This window comes from Danio rerio, chromosome 10, assembly GCF_049306965.1.
Source record: "Danio rerio strain Tuebingen ecotype United States chromosome 10, GRCz12tu, whole genome shotgun sequence".
Lineage (NCBI taxonomy): Eukaryota > Metazoa > Chordata > Actinopteri > Cypriniformes > Danionidae > Danio > Danio rerio.
The window spans coordinates 9,082,999-9,110,342 of record NC_133185.1 but is presented as its reverse complement, the minus strand read 5'-3'; the positions used below and the strand labels follow the sequence as shown (position 1 = coordinate 9,110,342).

General features: G+C 37.2%; 1 protein-coding gene across 2 annotated transcripts in view; it reads right to left on the bottom strand.

The window, feature by feature from the left end:
* Positions 1-20,745, bottom strand: part of tbc1d10ab (TBC1 domain family, member 10Ab) — a 40,918-nt gene extending 20,173 nt beyond the window's left edge. Inside the window, exons 1-4 of one of the 2 annotated variants that reach the window (XM_073914419.1) lie at positions 20,611-20,745; positions 19,885-20,135; positions 1,791-1,890; positions 367-474 (exon numbers count right to left, since the gene is read on the bottom strand). In XM_073914419.1, coding sequence (XP_073770520.1) covers positions 367-474; positions 1,791-1,890; positions 19,885-20,078 — 402 coding nt within the window. In that variant the 5' untranslated portion in view covers positions 20,079-20,135; positions 20,611-20,745. Of the gene's footprint in view, positions 1-366; positions 475-1,790; positions 1,891-19,884 lie in introns of both variants that reach the window. The other variant, XR_012386118.1, reaches the window with a different exon arrangement.
* Between the last annotated feature and the right edge of the window lie 6,599 nt (positions 20,746-27,344).

Sequence of the window (27,344 nt, the reverse complement as noted above, 5' to 3'; positions counted from 1 at the left end):
CTAGTTTCTCATTTTATTTTAATGTAAACTATAAACAAGCTAAAATTAAAGCATAATAATTATCACAACAATAACAAAAGCTATTCAGAAATCTGAAACAAAAGTAATGACGAAAAACACATTACTAAAACTTTCAAATTAAAATCAAAACAGAAAAAAAAGACAATTAAAACTACCACAAGATATCACTGAATAATACTAAAATAACATTAGGCAATATGCATTACTGCCCGCCCAACATTAGATTTATTTTGTGGTCCAGAGTGTGTATATATGCATATATAAAATTGGTCTGAATCAGTTGTTTTGTAACAGAGCTATGATGCTTTAAAGATTCATTTGGACAAACCTCAGAGATGCCCTCACCTTAAATTTGCCTGGATTCTGCTCTTTCTTCACTTTCCCTCCAGACAGATAAAGCCATGCGCGGCCTCTGAGCGAAGGAGGGATGCCCTTCTGGCAACGCAACTTCACCTTTGGAGAAACAGAGATATCGACTTTATGACCTTCAATGAATGCCAACACATGACTGGAATATTTACAGTCTATATTTATAGGCCTTGTTGAACAGAATTACCCTGCTGTGAGATGATTAACACACTGTTTTGTCTGGCATGTTAATCAGTCAATTTTGTGCCATGAGAATCATTCTTTATATCGTTTTATACACTCACCGGCCACTTTATTAGGTACACCTTACTAGTACCGGGTTTGACCCCCTTTTGCCTTCAGAACTGCCTTAATCCTTCATGGCATAGACTCAACAAGGTACTGGACATATTCCTGAGATTTTGGTCCATGTTGACCAGATAGCATCACGTAGTTGCAGCAGATTTGTTGGCTGCAATACCATGATGCGAATCTCCCATTACACCACATCCCAAAGGTGCTCTACTGGATATAAATCTGGTGACTGTGGAGGCCATTTGAGTACAGTAAACTCATTGTCATTATCAAGAAACCAGTCTGAGACCAGTCTGCTGCTGTAGGTCATCTGCCTTAAGGTTGGATGTGCTGTGCAATCAGAGATGTTCTTCTGCAAACCTCAGTTGTAACGAGTGGTTATTTGAGTTACTGTTGTCTTTCTATCATCTGGAACCAGTCTGGCCATTCTCCTCTGGCATCAACTAGGCATTTGCGCATGCAGAACTGTCACTGGATATTTTCTCTTTTTCTGACGCTTCTATCTAAACCCTAGAGATGGTTGTGCATGAAAATCCCAGTAGATCAGCAGTTTCTGAAATACTCACACCAGCCCGTCTGTCTCCAACAACCATCCTGATTCTGGTGCTCAGTTTGAACTGCAGCAGATCGTCTTGACCATGTCTATATGCCTAAATGCATTGAGTTGCTGACATGTGATTGGCTGATTAGACATTTGAGTTAACAAACAGACGAACAGGTGTACCTAATAAAGTGGCCAGTCGGTGTATATCCATGTTTAAGTAATCATTTCAAGTTGAAATTCTAATTTAGACACTTTTTTTTAACTATAACATTTAATGCTTTTAAATGCATAATAGTGTCAATAGTGGATAATAATAACACAATGAGGAATTCTCTGGGTGGAAATTTCATATGGCCCTGTTCACTTTATCTGATTATATTAGACAAGTTTTGCCTTTGAAAGAACACAGTGTCAGATGGCTAGTCAAATTCTTCAGATAACATCACGTGGATTTGATTGCTGTTGTTGAGTGTTTTATGAATGTTACACCATTCTGGGAACGACCTGAGCCATTCGAGAAGAAAAACTTGTGGTCAAACACAGGGCCACTTGCCAGACTAACCTTTTTGTGTTTTTTGGCCATCCACTTGTCCCAGTTGTTGAGCATATCCAGCCATTTAGCTTCTCTCTGCCGGAGCACGTCTGGAGGAATATCATCACTGCTGTGAGCGAGAACAAAGAGAGACTAGATCACTTCTCTGATGTGATAATAAGCACACCCACACATACGGATAGACACACAATCATGCATATCAGCAAATATAGGGTTGGAATCCAAGAACCGGTTCTTGTTCAGAATAGACTCCCGTATCATTCTGTTAATGGTATAATAGTGCATCTCTGACTTTGTATCACACACTACACTAAATCTGTTATTTCTTTGATATAAAATGAAATAATGAGCACAATATCTTAAAAATGTACAAAACATAAACAAATCTTACTTGCATTTTTTTAAAACTCGCACCTTATTTGAATATTATTACTCGCAAATATTTGCTCCCTCCCATATATTGACAAAAATTCAGACAAGTCTACACCTATGTTAGGGATAGATGAAATAGTCAAAATGCATCACAAAATAACTGCTAAGAACGCACACAATAGATGTCTGTACGGAATATACAGGACCGGCGCGTCCATAGAGGCGACCTAGGCGGCCGCCTAGGGCGGCAGCATAGAGAGGGCGGCATCCGCGACACCTCCCTCACCACCCGCGTCCTCAGATATATTCGCACATAGACGACAGAATAGATAGGGCAGCGTCAGCAACACCTCCATCAACACCCGCGTGTCCTCAGTTATATCCGCGCATAGGGCGGCAGAACAGAGAGCGCAGTGTCCGCGACACCTCCCTCCCTCAGCACCCGAGCGTCCTCAGTTAGCTATATCCACGCATAGTGCACTGGAAAAGAGGTCCGCGACACCTCACATCATTTTCATATCCGGTCACTATCGTTTTCACATTGGAGTTGAGGGCGGCATGATCGTCCACTGCCTAGAGCGGCAGTACAGCTTGCTCCGGCCCTGGGAATATACCCTTATGAATTGGCTTTCTTGCCACTAAAAACAAACATTGGGAATTGGGAAGAAGGGAATTGGTACATAAAATGCTTAACGTCAACAATGAATAAGCAATCAATGCATAACTTTTGCCATTGCAGCTACAAGTCTATGCATGTCTATACATCATAATGCACCCACAAACACAAATTAACTTGAAGTAGTAACTAGCAGTGTGGATGCCATCTTTACTAGCACACTAAATACTGTGGCAGACGTCAAATTAAAAAAGGCTAGAGAGTATAAAGCTACACCATGGTATAATAGTCATACATGCGCTCTCAAAACAGCAACTCGTGCCCTAGAACGAAAATGAAAAAAAAAAAAAAACTAATTTAGAGGTCTTTAGAATTGCATACAAAGATAGTATGTCCAGCTATAGGAGGGCTCTAAAATCTGCCAGGGCTGAGCACCTCCGCAAACTGATATAAAATAATCATAACAATCATAAGATTTTATTTAACACCATTGCTAAATTAATAAATAATCTGTCATCTTTGGAACAAAATGTTCTGCTGCAAATTAGTAGTGATGACTTCATGAATTTTTTCAGTGATAAAACAGAAGGCTTAAGACAGAAAATATATGTTAAACTTTCTACACCGGCTTATACTCCAAATCCTGTAAATATTTCACTGAATCATAATAATAATAACCTACAGTGCTTCAAAATAATAGAACAGGAAGAGCTAGATAAAATTATAAATCACTCTAAACCAGCTACATGTATGTTGGACTCAATTCCAACAAAATTACTAAATGAATTGCTACATGTTATAGGAGATCAACTCTTCTTTATCTTTAGGCAATGTTCCAAATTCTTACAAGCTTGCTGTTATTAAGCCTATTGTTAAGAAACCGCAAGTGGACCCCAGCAACTTAGCTAACTAGAGGCCTATTTCAAATCTTCCATTTATGTCTAAAATACTAGAAAAAGTTGTTTCTGCCCAATTATCTTCCTTTCTGCAGACAAACCATGTTTTTGAAGTGTTTCAGTCAGGTTTCAGAGCTCATCACAGTGCAGAAACTGCATTAGTGAAAATAACCAATGATCTACTGCTAGCTGCTGACCAAGGGTGCATCTTGCTATTAGTTTTACTCGATCTTAGTGCCGCATTTGACACCATTGACCACAATATCCTCATTAATCGCTTAAAGTCTACAGGTGTCCAGGGACAGGCTCTATAATGGTTTAAGTCATACCTAGCTGACCGTTACCAGTTTGTGAATATTAATGGACAGCCTTCACAAGTCAGCCCTGTAAAGTATGGGGTGCCTGAAGGATCAGTTTTACGTCCTCTGCTGTTTACAATTTACATGCTACCTCAGGGAGACATTATTAGAAGACATGGAAACAACTTTCACTGCTACGCAGACGATACTTAATTATATATTTCAACTAAACCTGATGAGATGTCTGAACTGTCTAAGCTAACTGATTGTATTAAAGATGTTAAAGACTGGATGACCAACAATTTTCTTCTCTTAAATTCAGACAAAACAGAACTATTGTTTACTGGGCCTAAATCCTGTACACAGCAGATCCCACAAGTCGACCTACAATTGGAGGGATACAAAGTTAGAGTTAGCTCTACCATAAAAGATCTGGGTGTCATATTAGACAGCAATTTAACTTTTGAAAATCACATATGCCATGTCACAAAAACTGCTTTCTTTCATCTGAGAAATATCGCTAAGTTACAAAGTATGCTATCCATCTCAGATGCAAAAAAGCTATGGACTGTATGGCTTTTATGACTTCTAGGCTGGACTACTGTAATGTTCTGTTTGCTGGCTGCCCAGCATCCTCTATTAACAAACTTCAGATAGTACAAAATGCAGCTGCCAGAGTTCTTACCAAGTCTAGAAAATATGATCATATCACCCCCATTTTATCCGCCTTACACTGGCTGTCTGTTAAGTTTCGTATTGAAATTAAAATATTGCTTTTTACATATAATGGTTTAAATAATCTAGCTCCTGTTTATCTAACCAACCTTCTGTCTCGCTACAATCCAACTCCCTCATTAAGATCTCAAAACTCAGGGCTTCTGGTAGTACCGAGAATAGCCAAGTCGAGTAAAGGAAATAGAGCCTTCTTATTTATGGCTCCTAAACTCTGGAATAGCCTTCCTGATAACGTCCGAGGCTCAGACACACTCTCCCAATTCAAAACTAGATTAAAGACCTATCTGTTTAGTAAAGCATACACTCAGTGCATCACTTTGCAGGTTTCCACACAGGTTTCTTCATCTTGTTTTTATACACTATAAACAGCAGCTACGCTAATTATTCTCTTTATTCTCCATTTCCACCTTGGGATACTCATCCTGAGGCCCTTAGACTATGCAAATCACTGTTTCAATCCAAGACCAGCAACAAGATGATCCCAAGGTTTCCATATCCTGGACCAGGCCATATCCTGAGCAGCTGTTGTGGTGGTCATGGAGGAGTGGAGAGTATGAGACTGATTTCTGTGACGCTCCAGGGACAGACGAGTCTTCGCTGAGGCCAGCTTCCGGGCTCCGCCACTGAGACTGCAGCTCTGCACAAGACGTTTGGCCAGTGGAGAAATTAAAATGGTCGTGCCCAACTGAGTCTGGTTTCTCTCAAGGTTTTTTTTTTTTTCTTCACTCTCACCAATTGTTTTTTTTTCTCTCCGCTGTCGCCTCTAGCTTGCATGGTTTGGGATTGGTAGAGCTGCGCATCAATGAATTTGCTATTCAGTGTTTGGATTCTCAGTAGTGATCTTTAAAGGTTCAGGACACCCTGGAGAACTTTTTTTTATATTAACAGATTTGTGTGTGTGGAGCATAAGTTAAGACAATGTTAGCACCTGACAGCTTTAATTGTGGTGAAAACTGGATAATTTTGAGCTTTTGTAAGCAAATTTTAGCTTCCAGGTTTAAAATTATTTTTGGGGAGGGATCAAAATCGGCGAGGTAGCGCAGAACTGCAAGTGCAATGATGACGCGTCGGTTTCTCATTATTATTCATAGCGGAGTTTTCTTATCCTATGAGAAGAGCCGGATGCTTAATTATTCATGAGACCTGCCAGAGTCAAGCCCGAGCTGTGAGACACGTCACGGGCACACAGTATTTAGCCGTTCATGAAGGCTCATATGCGTTTGTTTCCATGATCCACGGGGTTTGTTGCATGTTTTCCCCCGCGACCTTGTCAGGGCCGATCATACAGCAAAGCTGTGTGTGTGCTGCTAGCATTTTTGTCGGGAGAGCAGCACGCGAATTAGAGAATGGCGGACGCTGTCTTTTATCAGGAGTTCGTTCACATTCAGACACATCACTGTGCTGCTGTGTTAGCCTAAATCCTCCAGATTACCAGTAGGGCTAACGGTTAAAATAGACAGGTCAGGAGACCTGCTGCACTGAGTCTGCTGGATACGGGGATTGAGGGAGAAGTCCTCATTTAAAGTGTTTACATGAACACACTTATCTTTATAATGATATAAATTGTGGTTATGTGTATATGAAATTACGAATAACAAATGTAGCAGGGCATTAAATCACTGTTCATTTCTTTGCATTTTAACTTTGTAAACTATAAACTCATGCGTCTCCTCATGGTTTGTCTCATTTTGTGAGCTAGCTTCGTTCGCTCACGTTCTCCCCTGCTGGCCATGCCCATTCCTGCCCGATGCTCGCGGAGCTCCACGCCCATTAATCATGCATCTTTTGAAAAAATTCTGAAGTAGACTTTAACCGAAAGTGGGGGGTGTCATGGCCCTTTAAACCACACTGAACTGAGCTAAACTGAACTGTACTTAAACACTAAAAACTGAACTACACTGTTGCAATTTACTATGACCTTTTATGTGTAGCTGCTTTGACACAATCTACATTGTTAAAAGCGCTATAAAGATAAAGGTGAATTGAAAGGTGAACATAAACCACAATCGTATGCCCATCTGGGTTCACAATTTAATTCAAGCTTGAGTCAGCACAGCAATTACTACCGGCTGGTGCAGGAACGGCAGCTAAATGAAGCATTCATCACCCCACGACAGCAGACAAATCAAGTCTCATCATCTGGCTTTACTCCCATTGGTAACTGCTTATGAATTTGCTTCTTATTAGCATAAAGTAGAGCATTTCTGAACTTCTGTTTACATCTCGCATTGCTTCCCATGCATACATCCTGTCTACAAAATCCACTTTCTCTCTTGTTGCCGGGTGTTGCCAGCTTGACTTTAACCACTATAGTATTGATGCAGCTAGACTGATCTGAGCTACCTTCATGAAGCCTTAAACACAATAAATTGGTGCAAACTAAACTAAAACTTGGTACACGGTACATGCCCAAGCTCCCAATTTAACTAATGGGATTGTGACACTTGCACGCTTATCCCTTCATTTACAAGATCATCCCTACAGGTTTAGAAATTCAGCCCAATAAACTGACGAACACATCCACACAGATTTACAGACCTATACCCCTATGTTTACAAAACCAGGTCTATATATCTAGACGCTTATCAGCTCATAAGCTCCTAACAGCTTCAATGGCAAACCACGCTTTGAGAATACACCCAGGTGTCAAATTGGATTAACTATATCAGAGTACTGTAGGTGTTGACATTCGTTCACATTAAATTCTTCTGAGGGAAATCCTAAACAGAAGCTGGTGTCCACTGAAGAAAAGAAAGAAAGAAAAAAAATCACCCTTTACTACAGTCAGACTCAGAGTTGGGTGTAACATGTTCCACAGTAATGCTTTACTGTAATCTAAATTTTTGGAGAATGCAGTAATGTGCTGAATTACATTTGTGTAATCTGATTACGGTGACTAAAGTCAAGGTAATTACTTGCGTTAGTTATTGGAAGAAAAAAAATGCTTCTTTCATGCCACGTTTTCTGCTGCAACGCGAGTTAATAAGCATGCACTTTTAAATTGCTGGAGAACACAAGCTGAAATGGTTGCTGTCGAGAGCGGTTGCTTCAAGTAGAACACAGACATTACTTTGATTTAATCGAGCGTAACAACAAAAATATTGCTGTGAAATTCAGTCTAAAGAACTTTCGACTGCTTTTAACATGACCAGCAACTTGTTCAAGCACTTGAATAGAAACCTTTCTATGACATTACTCGTTACCAAGGAGGAAAACAGCACCTAAAAACACGACGGCCAAACTAATTGTTTGTACAGGATCGAGAGGGAAGGTATCTTCTGAATGTGAAGAGAAGCGTAGCTACTTATGGGGCCGTTCACACATCGCGTCTTTTGCATGCGCGCATATTGGGAGTGTATATTGCGCGCGCATTTCCCAGGCACATTCAGTAAAAAACCACGAGTCACATGACAAGAACTGACCGATTAGCTTCATACTATGGAATATAAACATTTAGGTTGACTAATTATCTCAGACAAACACAACAGCAAAACACTGCTGTGCCTTTTTAATACTACAAATGTCAGTGGTTACAGGTATCTATTTTTTTTTTTCTTTTGTGTTAAAAAAAAGACAAACAGGATCGGAAGAAGTGAATGATGAGAGAATTGTAAGTTTTGGCCGAACTATTTAAGTCTTTTGAATATATAAAGCTGCTTTGAACAAACTATTTTTCTCAGTAAATACTAAATTACTGAAAGAGCTGCAGTTTATTTTGTATTTTTATAGGTGTAATGTATATGTTTTAAAAGTAACTGCAAAGTAAAGTAATTAGTAATCGAATTGCTTTTTACATGTAGTAATCTATGACTTTTTTAAAGTAACTCACCCAACACTGGTCAGATCTAATGGCATGGTATCAACTCCTATAATGGCCCATTTCCACTAGTGGTACGGAACGGTACGGTTCGTTTGGTACGCTTTAATAGCTGTTTCCACTGTCAAAAGGTGTACCGAACCGAACCATACTGTACCACTTTTTCGGCACCCTTTCGAAAGGGTACCAAACAGAAGAGAGGGTACCAAAAGGCGGAGCTAGACGTGCAGCTGAACACTATTGGTTTACAGAGATGCGTCAATCGCTTAATCAACCAATCCTGTGAGAAGCTGACAAACGCAAGAATGACACATTCAGAAAGAAAAGGGCAAATGCGAGAGTTAAGCGTGGAAAAAAGGAGAAGCTGGAAAAATAGGAGCACATTCTTTTTTTAGCAAACGTGAACACACCGTCTTGTTTAACTATTATCATCACCTTTTGGACTATTATGAACTTAGAAAGATGGAATGGCTCTCTAACAGAGGCTACATGTGCTGCTGAAGATTACAGACACAGATGAGAGGTCTGCCCTGACTGTGGGCTATAGTGTGGGCTATATTTCCTGTTGTTTTTTTGACCTAAATAAGCACTAAATATCTGCTGTGCGTAGTTCTTCTGTAGTTGATAACATATCGGAGACTGTAAGGGTCTGTATATGTTCATATATGTTCATTTATTTATTTCATATCCGTGACCAGGCCATATCCTGAGCTGCTGCTGCTGCGCTGATGGTCATTGGGAATGGAGAACATGAGTCTAATTCCAGCGACGCACCAGGGACAGACGAGTCTTCGCTGAGGCCATCTTCCAGCCTCCACTGCGGTGACTGAAGCTCTGTACAAGACTTTTGGCCAGCGGAGAAATTAAAATGGTCGTGCCCAACTGAGTCTGGTTCTCTCAAGGTTTTTTTTCTTCACTCCCATCAGGGGAAGTATTTTTCCCTCTCCGCTGTCGCCACTGGCTCGCATGGTTGTGGATTGGTAGAGCTACGCATCGGAGAATTTGCTCCTCAGTGTTTGAACTCTCAGTAATGATTAAATCACACTGAACTGAGCTAAACTGAACTGAACTGAACTTAAACACTAAAAACTGAAATACACTGTTCCAGTTACTATGACCATTTATGTGAAGCTGCTTTGACACAATCTACATTGTAAAAGCGCTATACAAATAAAGCTGAACTGAACTGAATTTAATATAATTACAGACGTTACTGTAGGCTATTTTGTCTGTCATTGATCTGCAGTTGTAATCAATCTTGTTCATAGAAAAGTTAGTAAAATAAACATTTATACAGAAGTATTTGTGTATAAAGCATCTGTTTTGTGGGAAGTGCTTCTCAGATGATATGTAAGCCACCGTTAAAGCTTTATTGTAGACATTTCCTCGGGGGAGAATGATGCGCATGAAACTTTCTGTCATACACCACGCCCACTAAAAGGGTACCCTTGGTAGTGGAAACGCAAGCCTGATAAAGGTGACCCATACCGACCCAAACAGTACCGTACTGTACCAGTCAGTGGAAACGAGCCATAAATGTACTTCTTGGCTATGTGATACAAAAGTGGGTTGAATGTTTGTAAGAGTGTTCTGAACAGTCAGAGCAGAGATCACTGGGGAAAGTATCGTTTCTGGGAATCTTTCTGTACTGCTGTACTTTCTAATTGTGTTTGCAGAGCACGGTTATTAAAACCAGCTGACAGACACACCCAAACTATGACATACTGTATTCATGTCTGATAAACAGAGATTACAATCACTGTTGGTAAAAACAGCATGCATAAGTTCCGTAAGTTAAAGCTTTAGGATTTACTGATTGATAGACTGATTGTAGTTTTACTTGATTTTCTTTTTCCTCATTGCAGAAAAAATGATGCATGAAAAGTACAAATTGAAGTCTATCCCTGAGATGACAACAGATCCAATAATCCCTTGGCAAAAGGTCAGTAACAAGACAGGCTGCGTAACTCTGATGACACATGGACACACACACAGGCTCCTGAAATGGAAAGTAAATATACTTGTACACATGCTGTGTGTACATAGATTACGCAGTCCAGATTGGATTATGGCCAGCGATTAGATTACAGATGACTGTGGTCATTTAGATCTATGGAACAGAAACAGGGCCTGCCGTTTGCCTGTTTACTTTCCCCATGCAGACTGATTGTGGTAATTGTGTTACACTGAAACTATGAAGTTGAATGGAGACTTATGAAGAATGGACTACTAAAGGGCTTTTGAAAGGACTCATGGAAAGAGTAGAGCATGTATCCTTTCACCCCACAAGTACCATAGGCTTTCGAGAAGTTTCACCCTATAGACACATCCTACAGGTCAAAGTGGACGGCTTGCAGTTAGTAAAGGTCGAAAACAGGAAGCACAAGACAGCAGGGGGGGGGGGCCCTTCACTCTCTTTCCTTGTCTGTTCCCTTCCTGGTCTTCACTACATCACCAATGACAGACAAAAAAATATGAGCTATTTTAAAATGTCTATTTTAAGAGGTTTGTTTGTTCAAACAAGAAAATTCAGTCATCATCTTAAGATGGGCATACACTGTGTTTTTGCAGTTGTGTGTGCTTGTATGGATTTTTTATCCTATCGGGACAAATTGCATTGAAATCCTTATGGTTGAAAACGTTTTAACAATTTGGATTACATATCATGGCTGTCTTGTGAATACACACACAGGATATCTTTGTGCAAGTAATTATATTCAGTCAAGACTTTTATTTTTGGAACAGACAAAAGTGTTTATTTTGCTTGATGAAACTACGATTAAACCAGAGGTATCAAACGGCCCCAGAGGGCCACATCCCTGGATGCAGAGTTAAGTTCCAACCCAACACACTCACCTGTAGGTTTCAAACAATCCTGAAGAACACAACTAATCTGATCTGGTGTGTTTAATTAGGGTTGAAGCTAAACTGTACAGTTTGACTCCTGTGGATTAAACAATCTAAACATTTTGAAGGTTTTTGGGTGAACGGTGTCATGGAATAACAGAAAACTGTCAGGTATCATTTTAGGGTGCATTTACAGTACATCGGTCTTGCTTTATTTGATTGAAATCAACTCAAGTTTATTTACCCCATTGGTTCAGAAAATTTGGGCAAGAGTGAAGGCAGCAATCACACTCTGCTGCGCACAAAACAAACAGACGGAGGTCCAGCTGAAGCAGCGCTGTGCTTCCAAACAAACTCTGGTACAGTTTGTTTAAGTTGCGAACATGATCCGATCTGGATCTGACTCATTTGCAGAAAGCCCTTGTGCCTTTAAAATGATCAGGAAGCCATAGTTTGAGTTGTGCACATACTGTATGACATCTGCTGTTGATAAGATACAATCAACCACGTTCATTAATGAACCACAACTAAAAAAAAAAACAGCTCTAGGTCTGATACCATCATTACAAAGTAAATCTGTGTAATACAATTTTTTTTATGAATCTGTATAATACACATTTGAAATGAAGAATGCAAAAATTGCTTTAAGTTAATGGTACCTTATGGCCTGTTTCCACTGAGTGTTACGATGCAGGTCGGTAAGCTTTTATGGCCATTTCCACTGATAAAAGGTACCAAAATGCGAACCATACCATACCACTCTTTGGGTAACCTTTCCAAAGAGTACCTAGCACAACAAAAGGGTACCAAAAGCCCAAGCCAAATGCATAGCTGAACGTTATTGGTTTACAGGATTAAAGAAACGAAGAAAGCGCTATTTTTAAATACACAGCCAAGACATTACATCGTAATACTTTATACATATAATAACGAGCAATGGTCAACCCGAGCTCAATCAAACCTTGTGGTCGTCTTGATGAACAGCCACAAAGCCAAGAAGAACGAAATCTGCTATGTCCTGTCGTTGTTTAAAGGTTCAGGACACCCTGGAGAACTTTTTTTTTTATATTAACAGATTTGTGTGTGTTGAGCATCAGTTAAGACAATGTTAGCACCTGTCAGCTTTAATTGTGGGGAAAACTGGATAATTTTGAGCTTTTGTCAGCTAATTTCAGCTTCCGGGTTTAAAATAATTTTTGGGGAGGGATCAAAATCGGCGACGTAGCGCAGTACTGCAAGTGCAATGATGACGCGTCGGTTTCTCATTATTATTCATAGCGGAGTTTTCTTATCCTATGAGAAGAGCTGGTTGCTTAATTATTCATGAGAGCACGTGCTTTCCGAAGGCAGACCTGCCAGTTTCAAGCAAGCTGTGAGACACAGACCAACGGCACGTAGCCGTTCATGAAGGCTCGTATGTGTTTGTTTCCATGATCCACGGGTTTGGTTGCATGTTTTTTCCCCGCGATCCTGTCAGGGCCGATCATACAGCAAAGCTGTGTGTGCTGCTAGCATTTTTGTCGGGAGAGCAGCACGAGAATTAGAGAATGGCGGACGTTGACTTTTATCAGGAGTTCGTTCACATTCAGACACATAGCCGTGCTGCTGTGTTTGCCTAAATCCTCTATATTACCAGCAGGGCTAATGGTTAAAATAGACAGGTCAGGAGACCTGCTGCACTGAGTCTGCATTCAAGATCTATAATTTAGACACGGGGATCGAGGGAGAATCCTCATAGTGTTTACATGAACACACTTATCTTTATAATGATATAAATTGTGGTTATGTGTATACGAAATTACGAATAACAAATGTTTCAGGGCATTAAATTACTGTTTATTTCTTTGCATTTTAACTTTGTGAACTATAAACTCATGCGTCTCACGGTTTGTGTCTCAGTTTGTGAGCTAACTGACAACAACAGTTGTTCGCTCCCCTTCTCCCCTGCTGGCCACGCCCACTCCTGCCCGATGCTCGCTGAGCTCCACGCCCATTAATCATGCATCTTTTGAAAAAATTCTGAAGTAGACTTTAACCGAAAGTGGGCGGTGTCATGGCCCTTTAACAAGCAGTTTCACCTTGTCCGGAGAGCTTGCGTGTGCTCGCTGCGGGTTTATATTTGAAATAACGAACTTCATGAGCTGAAGATAATAATGTGTGCGCGCTTATTGAAGTGCTTCTGACACCTGATCTTTTCAGAAACAAACAAACGTGAGACTGACGCGCGAAAAAACAAAGAAGAATGATTCTTTCAGCAAGCTAAAGCATAAACAAACTGCCATGTTTAACTATTATCCTCGCATTTTGGACTATTATGAACTTGGAAAGATGGATCTTTGATCAGCAGTTATAATAAAATCATGCTCATAGAAAGGTTAGTAATGAACATTTATACAAAAGTATTTATGTGTATAAAGTATCTGTTTTGTGAGAAGTGCTTCTCATATAATATGTGAACAACCATTACAGCTTTACTGTCAACATCTCCTTGAGCAAGAATGACATCGCCTGCAACATTCTGTCATACACCACGCTCACCAAAAGGGTACCATTGGTACTCTTTGGCAGTGGAGACACAAACCTGATAAAAGTGACCTGTAATGGCTGACTTTAGCAGAAGTGTGGTTCTGAGTCCCTTGCACAAATGGCAGTGTAAAAGAAAACTGCACCAAATAAATAAATGTTTAAAGCAGCATCATGTTTAGTCCAGTCCAAAACAAGTGAACTAAGAGACTTTTTTATGGTGTGAATACACCCTGCACAAAAACTACACTCTAAATGATCTGGTGATTAACAGTTTAATTATTGCAGGTACTAAATCAGTGTCTATTTGTAATACTGAACTTTGTTGATTTCACACTTGAGTAATGTATTCAAAATTAAATAAAAGACAATGTGGGTATAGAGTATTTATTTAGGCAGTCCTGGTAGAGTTATAGGGCAGTGTACTTTAAAGTCTGAAAAAAGTCTCAGGCTTACTGGTTGATTTCATCTGTGCAACTCTTTATTAATATTAAAGTAAAAGTCAATGCTTCATATACTATACAAAGGCATCACTCAGCACTTGTGCATCTGTTGATTTCATCTTATGTGTGTATTATTTGATTGCATTTGAAAAACTTTTTTTCTCTCTCTTAAAAATATATATCAATTACATTTTTGTAGCTTGAAAAGATACTGTCTGGATTTGACATGTAAATTACAGTACAAAAACCAAGTAATGCGCTGCCAGTAACTGTTTCTGTTATTTTACAGATTGATTTTTTAGTATTAGTGGCCTTAATTCCAGTGAGTTGAATAAAACTGTTCCTGTAAAACCTCCCAGAATCAGAGAACATCAGAGGAAACAAATACAAATGAAGGTCTGTTATGTGTTTGCCAAATGTGAACTGGTGCATTTAAACGCTCCCCAGAGGCTTAGTGCTTAGTTTCATCTCCATGACAGTACTAAACAAATGGAGGGAAACAAAAGCCATGCAGTGAAATGTCATAACGAAGTCAATGTCCTCTTATAATAGTGCAATCATCATTGTCAATTGTTCAGACGAAATGTCCTCGTAGTCCGTGTAGTCATTTTTCTCTAGCAGACCTTAATGTCATTAAGCATGAATGATATTTCTGTGTCGTGATGGACCACAGCAATTACTGAATCCTCAAAGACCTCTTTCATATGATATTCGATGTTAAGATGAGAGAGTTGTTTGTGATAAATTATAGTTTCCAAGGAAAATGCACAAAGGGTATAGCAGATTTATTTACCACAAGGCAAAGCCAAGATTTAATCTAATGTAATTCTTATGGGAGTATCTACAGATTTCAGAGGAATCAATAATAATAATAATAATAATGAATTAATAAAATGAGAATACACTTTTGGTAATAAGTAATATTAAGTCTATGAAACAAGTCTCCCATGATATCAAAAGCTCTTTTTTTAAATAAAAAAAATACAGTAAAGTAGTAATATTGTGAACTCCATTTTTAATATTGCAACATAATTTGAAATGCAATTTATTTCTGTGATTTAAAGCGGAATTAGCACATTTACTTCAGTTAATATTTTCACATGAGCCCTCAGAAGCAGGCTTATATTCTGCTTTAATGGACAATGATCATCACGTTCACAAGTTGTGCAGCATAATATTTCTGGAGACCAATTTTTGGATGAATCTAAAGTTAAAAGGAACAGCATTTTTTTTAAGAATTTGAATTATAAAATGTATCCTTGTCACTTTTGCACAACATAGTGTGTCCTTAAAGAAAGGTATAAATGTAAAATGCATCCCTTATTGATCCCAAACCTTAGAATGTGTCGAAAAAATAAATAAATAAATAAAACATAGGGCTGGGCGATTAATCAAAACGTAATCGAAATTGACATTCAAAACCTATAATCGGTCTTATGTATGGATCTAATCGATGATCGAATTTTTCCAAGTCGATTTTTTTTAGTACTTTCCTTACCGCGTGTGAAGTGTGGTGACCCAGCTCTGCTAAGCCTTTTAAAGGCTATAATTTATACTTCTGCTGCCACACCAGATCTCTGATCAAGTAGGATGATTGACCCATTCTTGACTCTTACTTTGCACTATATTGACACTGAACGGAAGCTGTGCCAGAAATGCTTCGAGACGACATATTTTCCATTAGATTAACATTATTATTTACATTAAAATATTTGTTTACAGGAGACACAAGCAATGCACTGTTTATTGTTTACAGACTATATAAGAGTTATTTAATTAGAAAAGATACTGCTTATTTTCTACTTTTAATATGAAAAACATTGAAAATAATTGAAAAATTATTTTCCTTTTTTATAAGAAAAAAAAAGTGACTTCATTTTAGGCAATGTGTTTTAATTTCTGTTGTTCAACAGTGATGTTCAATAAATAATTATAGATTATTTTATTTAATTATTTTAAAATCAGGTAATGTACCCTTCATTCAAAAATCTCTCACATATGAGCATATTTACTGTACAAAACTTGTCTGAACTATGAGGGCAAAAAAAAAGCAAAATAATGGTTCATTATTCGTAATCAAGTTAAAATGTTCAATTAATTGAGCATTTGATAGGCCAAATCGCCCAGCCCTATTAAAACTGTTTTTTTCCCCCTAAAAAATGTACATCGCAAGCATTTCATATTATACAAGATGTGTAATCTGCAAAATGATTACATAAGCGAACATGCAAGGATCAGCAAATGTGCAGATAGTTTACAGAGCTTTTGGAGATTTTATGTGAGGCTGCTGTTACTCATAAGACTGACTTAAAATAAACTAAATGTCTTCTACTTTATTTTATCAGCACTTAAACTATGCAGACATCTGACTACTGCACTATTGCCTGTAGAATGAACTGAATTAGTCACTGAGTGGTTTCATTTCAAACTGAAAACACTTGCAGGGAGGTTCTGCCAAAACAAATCAATGAGCATTTCAGAGTGCTAAAAGGAGTTCACAGCGAGAGGAGAAACATCCTGAAACAGAGCCTGAATAAGAGACCATGGTTCTGATAAGAACCATTCTGTTACACAGGGAATAGGGGAAATTCTTCATGTGAACTGTTGAGGACAGATGTGCCTTTCTGTGATTAATTCTCCCGGAGATTAAGCTGATCAGTGAATGATCTTGGTCAAACAGAACTGCTTTGTCCTGAGCAATCGGAGACACTTATGCACATCAGTGCAAAACAGTCAAGTGTTTGTTAAAATTGCATAAGTAGAAGCTAAAGGCTCATATTGGATAATCTAAAACTAAATCTGTTATGAACACTATATGTGTTGTTGATTCTGGGAGGTTTGGTTTGATTTATATTGACTTTGGTTGCATTGCTCTGTTAGTGAGGATCAATTGAATAAGTGCCGACATCTGAAAATTGGTGAACTGTGTCCACTTTTAAGTGCTGTCTGACTGAACACAACTTAAATAAAATACATCTAAACAAACCAAAAACACGAAGCCATTAGGTGTGCCTATAAAAAAAGAGAATAGCACACTCAAGTATATCTGTACACGACATCAAATGAGCACTAATGTAAATTGAAGTACAATACAGACATCAGAAATGTGTCTGTGTGTGCAACAGAGGAATTTCTGGAGTTGTTTTGATTTCTTTATACATTCTCTAAGTTATTTTTATCTGATAATAAATTGTATCTAATGCAAGCACATACAACAAGCTTGCTAAAATGATTTTCATATTAATTTAAATCTAGTGTTTTTTTAACTTTATTTCAAAGAATTCTAAAAATGCATCACGGTTTTTTCAAATAATTAAAGAAATATTAAGCAGCACACATGTTTTTGACATTGATAATAGATGAAGTTTCTTGAAAAACTTTGCATTAGAAGAATAAATAATTTTACAACAGACAAATATATTTTAACTTGAAACATTTCATACTTTTTGTCATAAATTATGATTTATTTACCAATTAAATGCAGCCTTTTTTTGTAATTAAGTTTTTATTTCCAAAAATGAAAACATAAAATTTTTACCATTAGATTGAAAAATACTTTTAAGAGCTATTACCCCCCATGTATCCCCCCACCCCTTTATATGCACATCAGGAAACACAGAAAAACTGTAGTTTCCAAGCAATTAGATAAATGACATTATATTCGACACTTCGTGTATCAAATGAGGGTTAAGTGTCCAAGATTTCTTTGACGTCGCCTATATAGATTTTCCAAACAGTCAGAATGTCCAGTTTAGCATGGTTGATCCGTGCTGATGACAGTTCCAGATACAGTATTTCCAATAGTGAATGCAACCAGTGCTTAACAGAAACACCATGAGGGGGTTTCCACCTCTGTACCTGTATTTTCTTTGTAGCAGTTGAAGCAGCTAACCAAAATTTGCGGGCCTTTGCATTTAAGGTAAATTGAGAGTTATCATTCACTAATAACAATACAGGATCTTTAGGGAAATTAATTTTTGTAACTTTAAATAAAATGTCCAGCACAGAATACCAAAGTTTTTGCACCTCTGAACATATGTAAAAACCTATCTGGACACTGTGGTTCACAGAACTTACAATAAGGATGTGGAGATAAGCCTACGATATGCCGCATATTTGTAGTAAATATGCCCTGGAATTGTTTTAAAGTGAATAAACTGGCGATTAGGGTTTGTAGAGGCATGGAATGCATTAGTTTTCCAATTGATTTGTATTGGGCAGAGACAGATCGGATGTCCATAGTCTTTCTTTTGAAAAAGTATAAATATTAATATTAGAAAGACAGCAATAGAGATAGGAGACCTATTTCTTTTCTTGGCGCATTATATATCCATTTTACAATCGCATGGGTATGAAGATCCATACCCCATAGTGTCTTATGAAACTTTAGTGTTGACCTCATTTTAAAATACATGTATATGAATTAAATGCAGCCTTGATAAGAAAAATATTTAATAAAATATATATTTTTATGTACAGTATAGTAACAATAATTACTTTAGCTTGATTATGCATGTACAACATCATTATATAACTGCAAGCTTGTGCTCAAGGCTGTTGATAACACACTCAGCAATGTTTGACAGTCTCTTGCACAGACCACTCGTTTCACTTTTTAAGACCTCAATGTATCATAAATAGCCATATTTTAAAGTGGCAGCAGTCCAAGACTTGCATAAATAACCATGGACCACCATTTCAGCTTAAAATCGTCTTTTTATTCTACTTTAATTGATTAGAATCTGACTGAATTAATAGCTAATTGTCCTTTATTTGTGTGAACTGTCCCTTTAAATCATGAACATGCAGGTTTAGTGAAGTTTGATTTTGCTGCATTTCAGAAAATCTCAGAAAAAAAAGGAAGTATGTGATTCCAAAGAGACACTCAAGAGCTTATGATATTACATAACAATATTTATACGGCCTTATACGCGGATATAGGAATGTTAGCTGACCAGGCACTTCTCAAAGCTAGACGGCTTACATGAAATCAGCCAGAACAACCACTGGGGATTTTAGTTGTGTTACAGACCTGTCAACTCATCTGCGCTCACATGGAAACACTTGAGCAACACATTCTTTGAGACAAAGAGGGAAGAATACATGAATTGACCCCAAAAACGTAAACTCTGTCACCACTTATTCACACTCTTTGAGTTGAATTCATATTCTGTTGAAGAGGTAATTTTGAAGAACAGTCAGATAATGGATAAAACATACTATAGAAGTGAATAAGGACCAACAATCCTCAAAATATAACCTTGTGTGAAAGCACCAATAAACAAAAACATTAGCACGGTCCACTTTAATCAGTAAGTTATTAACAAACATTACATAATGCTTAATCAGTAGTTCAAGGGCATTTGAATATGCATGCAAATATATTAAAGTTTGACATGCGTGTCAATGTTATAATGCTAAACAAATTACCTAGTAGAATAATTATGTAGCAACTAAAAAAGTTATAAAGTGTTACATTCACATCAATTTTATATTATCCGATTGATATTAATGGGTTATTGTGTTTAGCATCCATAAAAATAAATATCCCTTACTTTTCTCCTGCAGTTTGTTGAGCTCCACCAATAAACCCGTATTTGTCGGGCTGGACCTCCGTGTTGGCGAAGCCGTTGAGCTCAGAGTCTGAGCCCCGAGAGGAGCTCTCCTGCTCGGCCAGACCGTCCGCTGTGCTGCGCTGACTTTTACCGTCCTTCCAGTGCACTCCATTGCCCGCATGAAGCTTAGCCATGCTGAATATCAGCTCCAAAACTCGCTTGCTTGTGGCTCAAAAAAAAAAAGTGTCTTTCTGACAAAAACAGAATGGATTTCCTCCTGTCAACCTCCTTAAACTATCAACACACTGAGATTTGAGCCCCACAAGCTCCAGTGAAACTACCGATACGCCATATCTGATTATAAAAAGCATAAACACTTACAGTCAGGTGAAACATGGGTTTCTTTGACCCTGACAGGCCATTGTAGATGTTTACTTACTACATTTATATATGACAGTTTACACGTACATAAAACCATATTATAAATAGATGAAGCGTAGCTTAACCAAATTACGTAAATAACATCCTTCTCACACTATCTACTGTTTTTTTGAAGGTTAATATGGATAAAACTCGTCTGAATGCAAGTTAATATTTGTCGTCAGTCAAATTCGCACAACCCACAAATGCAGTACGTTAACGTTAGTTAGTTAAGAGCTAACAAGCTAACTCGACGTAAAAAGAGCTTTTCAAATCTCCGCACAAATGAACAAAACTCAGACTCACTGTGCTGTAAAGTCAGCGTTTGTGTAATGTTTCTGACGCCATCGCTTTAATCTTATTTCATATAATCTGTGTTTATGAACCTTTGAATGTGACTGAGTGAGTGGTTCGTGCTAAAGTCGCAGCCTCTGGAGCTTTGAGGAGGCGTGGCGGATTATGCGCAGTAAAGCGCGTGTCTAGAGTGCAGCAATATTTACAAATGCATTTATTTATTTATTTATTTATTTATTTATTTACAAAAGTTTATTTAACAGTTATCAATCGTTGATTCTACTGACCCAAAACATGATTATATTAGTACGAGGGACCAAAACTGAGGGGAAAAACTAAATTTAAGATATTTAAATTTCAATTTTGTATACTAAATCTGTTCTAATTGTACTGAATGTATTTACACATTTATTTGCACATATTTAAATTATAGAGGAAGAAGCCTTCAAATACAATAAATAAATAAATACATTTATTCATTCAATCATTTTTTTTCGACTTAGTTCAGTTATTAATCTGGGGTCGCCACAGCAGAATGAACCGCCAACTCATCCAGCATATGTTTTACGCAGCGGATGCCCTTCCAGCTGCAACCTATCACTGGGAAATAAATACACAAATATATAAATAAATGAGTAAATAAATCCATAAATTCCTGATAAATAAAACAATATATGAATAAATATGCAAATAAACAAATGTATATAAAATTCACAAATTCCTGCCTAAATAAATATATGAATAATTAATAGTGTGGGCAGCTAAATTATTAAATAAATTACACGAATACTGGGGCCCTTTCAAATGTTTATTCATTCTTGAACATAGTTTCATGTTTACTTTTCCTCAGCTCCAGGGGCCTGGGGGGGATACGTCACCCTTGCTTTTAGAGAACGACCATTAAGGAAACAGGTGATTAAGAATGTAATCTTTGTCCCCCCACTTTTAAAATGACTACTACGCCCCTGCTCAGCTCAACATGCTAGTTAGAGGGTGTCTGTCAATCATCATGCAAATGTTTTCTGAGATCAACCAATGATGGCATAAAGCCCACCCATAGATGATTGACAGACAGCCTCTCATTAGCATGAGGTGAATTATTTGTGTAATTTATTTAATTATTTACCTGCCTGCAGTATCAATTATTTATGTGCTTATTTATACAGGACTTTGTGAATTTTTATATACATTTATTTATTTATTTGCACATTTATTTATCTATTGTTTAAATTATGCACGAATTTATACATTTATTTACTAATTTATTTAATTATTTTGCGTATTTGTTGATTTATTTATTGTTTTTTCAGGTTTTGTCCTCCATAGTAAACTGGTTTAAGCTGCTTATTTCTTGTATTTTAATCAAATTTCAGGTATTTTATTTGCTTGGATTAACTTTAATTTTTATATTTTATCATTTTAATCGTATTTATGTATTAATTATTTTGGAATTATTAGATGTGTTGATCTTTATAAAATGTGATGTACTTGTTTTACATCTTTATATGATTTTACACATAACTGCAGCAACCACAATAAACTATTGCTTTATATATATATATATATATATATATATATATATATATATATATATATATATATATATATATACACACACACACACACACACACACACACACACACTTACACATAATTATTATCATTATGGTTGTGGTTGTTACTTTTACCTTTGGATTCTATCTAGATATTCAAACCATTTTATCTTTGCTAAATATACTGTCAAAAACCAAACATCAATGGAAAGACTATTTATTCAGCTTTTAGATTATGCATAAATTGCATATTTTATTAATTATTTGAATTATTCAGAATTTTCCAGTTACTTGCCATATTTTTAAATGGTTAACTATCTCATCTATACTGACCATTGCCTTTCATCATGACAAAGCAGTGATTATACAGTGCTGTCCTCACATGCTGATCTCATGATTCTCATAAAGAACTTGAAAAAAGCCATGCTGAATGTGCTTACATACTCAGTTTACATGCATGACCACACATTCATAATTCAAATGTATCTGCAATATGTTAATATAGATATTTTTAGATTTTGTTGATGGACAACAACTAAAACATATGCACAGCATAAAAGTAAAAGTACAGTTAATATATAAACTTTAAATGAACAATTCAAATAAGTGTTTAATGAAAAGAAAAAGAGGCAAAATTAATAAAAACTATATTACTTTTTTCCCAACAAATTCAAGCCAGTCAAAAAGTTGCTTAAATCAAGTTCATGGCTGCCCTCCTGTGGATAATTTAAATATTACCACATAAAGCCATGCCCGCATAAGCTAAGGCACATAAAGCTTGTAGCGCAATCTTAAGTTTCACAAAATTTAAATCCTGTTATTATTTGAATCAATTCAAATTATACAAATCATATTATCATAGTTATGCTAAGCACTGAATATCATACAAGCGTCACCAATGTACGTTTTTAACCCTTTGGTATTTCTTGAAGCAAAAATTGCATTTCAATATGAAAAGTCTCGTCGTAGGACACAATCATTTCAATACATTTCCTCCTCATTTGCATTTTGTATCTTTTGATCAAATTTTTTCTCCCAGAATAAATTTTTTTCCCCCAGAATAAGTTACCGCAAAGTTCAAGAAGAAGAAGAAGAAATAATTAAATACAATCATCAAATGTAAGGTCATGAAATGTGGCTCGTTTCTTGCCACACAACCCTTCATCTATGCTCCTCTGTGAATGTTACTTTTTCATTTTCATCCCAGGTCTCCTTTCTTAAGATTTCTGTTCATGTGTTTGTGTGCAATAAGGAAGTATTCAATCTAAACAAATTGATGCAGCTTAAACCATAACAGGCTGGAGTAACAGGCAGGAGGTAAAGCCGGCCTCAGTCTTTACACGTGTCTGTGTGTGTGTGTGACAAGAGAAAGCAAGAGGAAGAGAGAGAGAGAGATTTCCAGTGGTTTGAAAAGAGCAGTGTTTTTTTTTGTTTTCAGTGCAATGGCTATCGCTGAATAAAAAGATCAGAGATGATTTTCTGCCAACACATAAGTTTTCCTCATAGGTGTCATTATCAAGGGATACGGCAAACATATAATTTGCGAGGCTGACTTTTTTGAATAACTAAAAAAAAAGAATCTTATCCAAATGATTTTTACTATAAAATGAGATCTGGGCCTAGGGGAGAGCAGGGACAAAAGTAACATTTTTCATAAAAATAATTGTTAAAAGATAATGTTTTAAACAGAAATATATTTTGGTGGTTCATTCCGCTGTGGCGACCACTGATTAATAAAGGGACCAAGCCGAAAAGAAAATTAATGAAATGAATGAATGAATAAATTTTTGCTCTGGTTACTAACTCACAAGAGTTTTCTATCAAAAACAGGTGTTATTTTGTATCAGTGTAGAAAAACTCCAATATAACTTAACTTAAAAAAAAAGTTGCACATTGTTACTGTTGACCCCATCAGCAGGGACGAAAGTAAAACACGGGTGGGTCAAAAGTAACACAACAATATAGATTTATTGGCTTAATCTTGCTTATTTTAAATATATCAGACTATGAATACCTTGTTTATGTTAACTGCAAACATATTTTGTCCTTTATTTTTTTCAAAAAAATATTAATTAAACCACATTTTCATTTTTAATTTTAGTTCCATCAAATGTTTTAAAAGCAATCCAACAATGCAAAATGTTACAATATTTTATAATTTTTGAATATTTTTTTATTATCGTATGCATTAATATGCATTCATCATACGAGTCAAAACACTAAAAACTCTAATGTGGAAGTGAAAAATAAGATATGGCTATTATCAGTGTGACATAAATAACAGTGTTACATTTGTCCCCACAGGAACACTTGCCATTTACACCTGATTTACTTTTAAACTGAAAAACTCAAGGATGTGTTATTGCACTAAATAACCTGTAGATTGATCATTAGTGTGACACATGAAAAGAGAAACACGACTTGTAATAGTCTACAGTAATTTGTAATGCTACAGTAATTTACTTTTTGCACTTAAAAACTGGAACTTGTTGCTAACTGCGGGACATGATCCGGAAATAACATAATATTTGGCAGCTCCATCAAGGGTTGCATGCTATATGTGCTGGTATAGCCTGGAAATCAAATGTTGTCAGGGCGTTCGCGAAAATTGCTTTGTTACTTTCGTGCCATGTTAATTTCGTTCATACTCTCCCTTACTGAAAAACACAAACGATGTAACAGAGTAGAGGAACTAGGACGTCAATTTGTATGCAAAAACCCGGAAGCGAGTTAGCATTTTCCGATTTCCTCGTCCCAAAGTCAATAGATTTTTTCAATGGGATTTCAGTAAAATTGCTAAAAGTGCACCTATGGTCAAAAATCTACTTTTCAAGCTGTTTAGACAGACATGTATATATAGTTTATAGACCATCATATTGGGGTGATATAAACACACCCAGTCCTTTTTTTTCAATTTAACAACATAAAAACGGTGGACCAATTGGAGCGGTTTTCAGACCGACCGCAACTTGACATAGGAGTGTGGTCCCCCCGCCCACCGAATTGATTGACAGCTGTGTCATTAACATGTCCCGGTAGTCACGTGTATAATCCAACCCAAGCTCATTCTGGAAATGTAGCCCGCGGACGTTTCTGGAGACCGCGATTTACGTGGCCGGAGGTACGTAAAGGCCGCGTTTAGTTTTTTTCGAGCAAACGCTGTGGCGAGATGGATGCTTTAATGTTTTTTTTTTCTCAAGTGCCACTAGGGGGCGCTGCTCCGACCGGTCCTTCCTATCGCTTCCAGACAATACTTCCGGGGGTCGGGAGGAAGCGGAAGGGCAGGTAAACAATCGGAGATTATAAAAGAGGGAGAAAAGGCCAGAGAAGGGGCTTCTTGTTGTTTTGGTGTCGGGTATTTGGTGGCAAGAATTGGAGAAGGAGGAGAAGAACGGTGTAAGGTGGAGAGCTTGTTGGTTTCAATGACTGTGTGAAGAAAAAACTGAGGGGTGGAAGCAATTTGTGGACGTGGTGACCAGGCGATCTCTCTAAGTATTGTGTGCGAGGGGTCTGAAATTCTCGATGGAAAAAGTGGACCTGTGCAGAACGGCTTCGGTGTCCCTGGGTCAGTAACTTTTGTCCATTTGCATCCATTCATACACCCACACATTCCACACACACATTACAACATTATCACATAGGCTTTCTTTACATTTTTTCCCTCTCTTGTTTCCAGTCGATCAGCCACACATTATTATTGTTTGTTTGTTTGTTTGTTTGTTTTCTTTTGGGTTATCTAAACATTATTATTGAAGTGTTTGAATTGTTTGTTTGATGTTTCCTTTTGTTACCTAAGAAGTGCTAATTTTGACTATGATCTATGACTGAACAGTGATTAAAAGTATATATTTTGATTTAGAAAACCTTTTTGTTGTACTGCTTGTTAAAAATATACCAGTTAATTTAATTTAAAGTGTGTGTTGGGTTATCTTTATTTTCTTCTCTTTGTGTGTATGGTGGTTGAGTGTTTGCCGCGGCTATCCAGGGTTTTAATTTAATTTTTGGCAAGTTAATCTTGTCTGGCGCCCAAAGATTTATTAATTCTGGTAACTATTAATTTTTTTTTTTGTTTGAGGTCCGCTGGCAGTGGGATTAAGGGACGTGTGAAAGCCAGCTAGTGCAGTACCCACGTGGACCAGCGGTTGAGCGTTCGGCTGCGGTGCAGGAGGTCCCGTGTTCGAATCCCGCGGAGTTCAGTTTTTGAGATTTGAATTATTATTTTTTTTTTCTTATTATAAACTGTATATAAGATTTATTTATTACAAACAACCACCGTCACATAAGTGCACTTATGTGACGGTGGTTGTTTGTAATAAATAAATCTTATATACAGTTTATAATAAGAAAAAAAAAAATAATAATTCAAATCTCAAAAACTGAACTCCGCGGGATTCGAACACGGGACCTCCTGCACCGCAGCCGAACGCTCAACCGCTGGTCCACGTGGGTACTGCACTAGCTGGCTTTCACACGTCCCTTAATCCCACTGCCAGCGGACCTCAAACAAAAAAAAAAATTAATAGTTACCAGAATTAATAAATCTTTGGGCGCCAGACAAGATTAACTTGCCAAAAATTAAATTAAAACCCTGGATAGCCGCGGCAAACACTCAACCACCATACACACAAAGAGAAGAAAATAAAGATAACCCAACACACACTTTAAATTAAATTAACTGGTATATTTTTAACAAGCAGTACAACAAAAAGGTTTTCTAAATCAAAATATATACTTTTAATCACTGTTCAGTCATAGATCATAGTCAAAATTAGCACTTCTTAGGTAACAAAAGGAAACATCAAACAAACAATTCAAACACTTCAATAATAATGTTTAGATAACCCAAAAGAAAACAAACAAACAAACAAACAAACAATAATAATGTGTGGCTGATCGACTGGAAACAAGAGAGGGAAAAAATGTAAAGAAAGCCTATGTGATAATGTTGTAATGTGTGTGTGGAATGTGTGGGTGTATGAATGGATGCAAATGGACAAAAGTTACTGACCCAGGGACACCGAAGCCGTTCTGCACAGGTCCACTTTTTCCATCGAGAATTTCAGACCCCTCGCACACAATACTTAGAGAGATCGCCTGGTCACCACGTCCACAAATTGCTTCCACCCCTCAGTTTTTTCTTCACACAGTCATTGAAACCAACAAGCTCTCCACCTTACACCGTTCTTCTCCTCC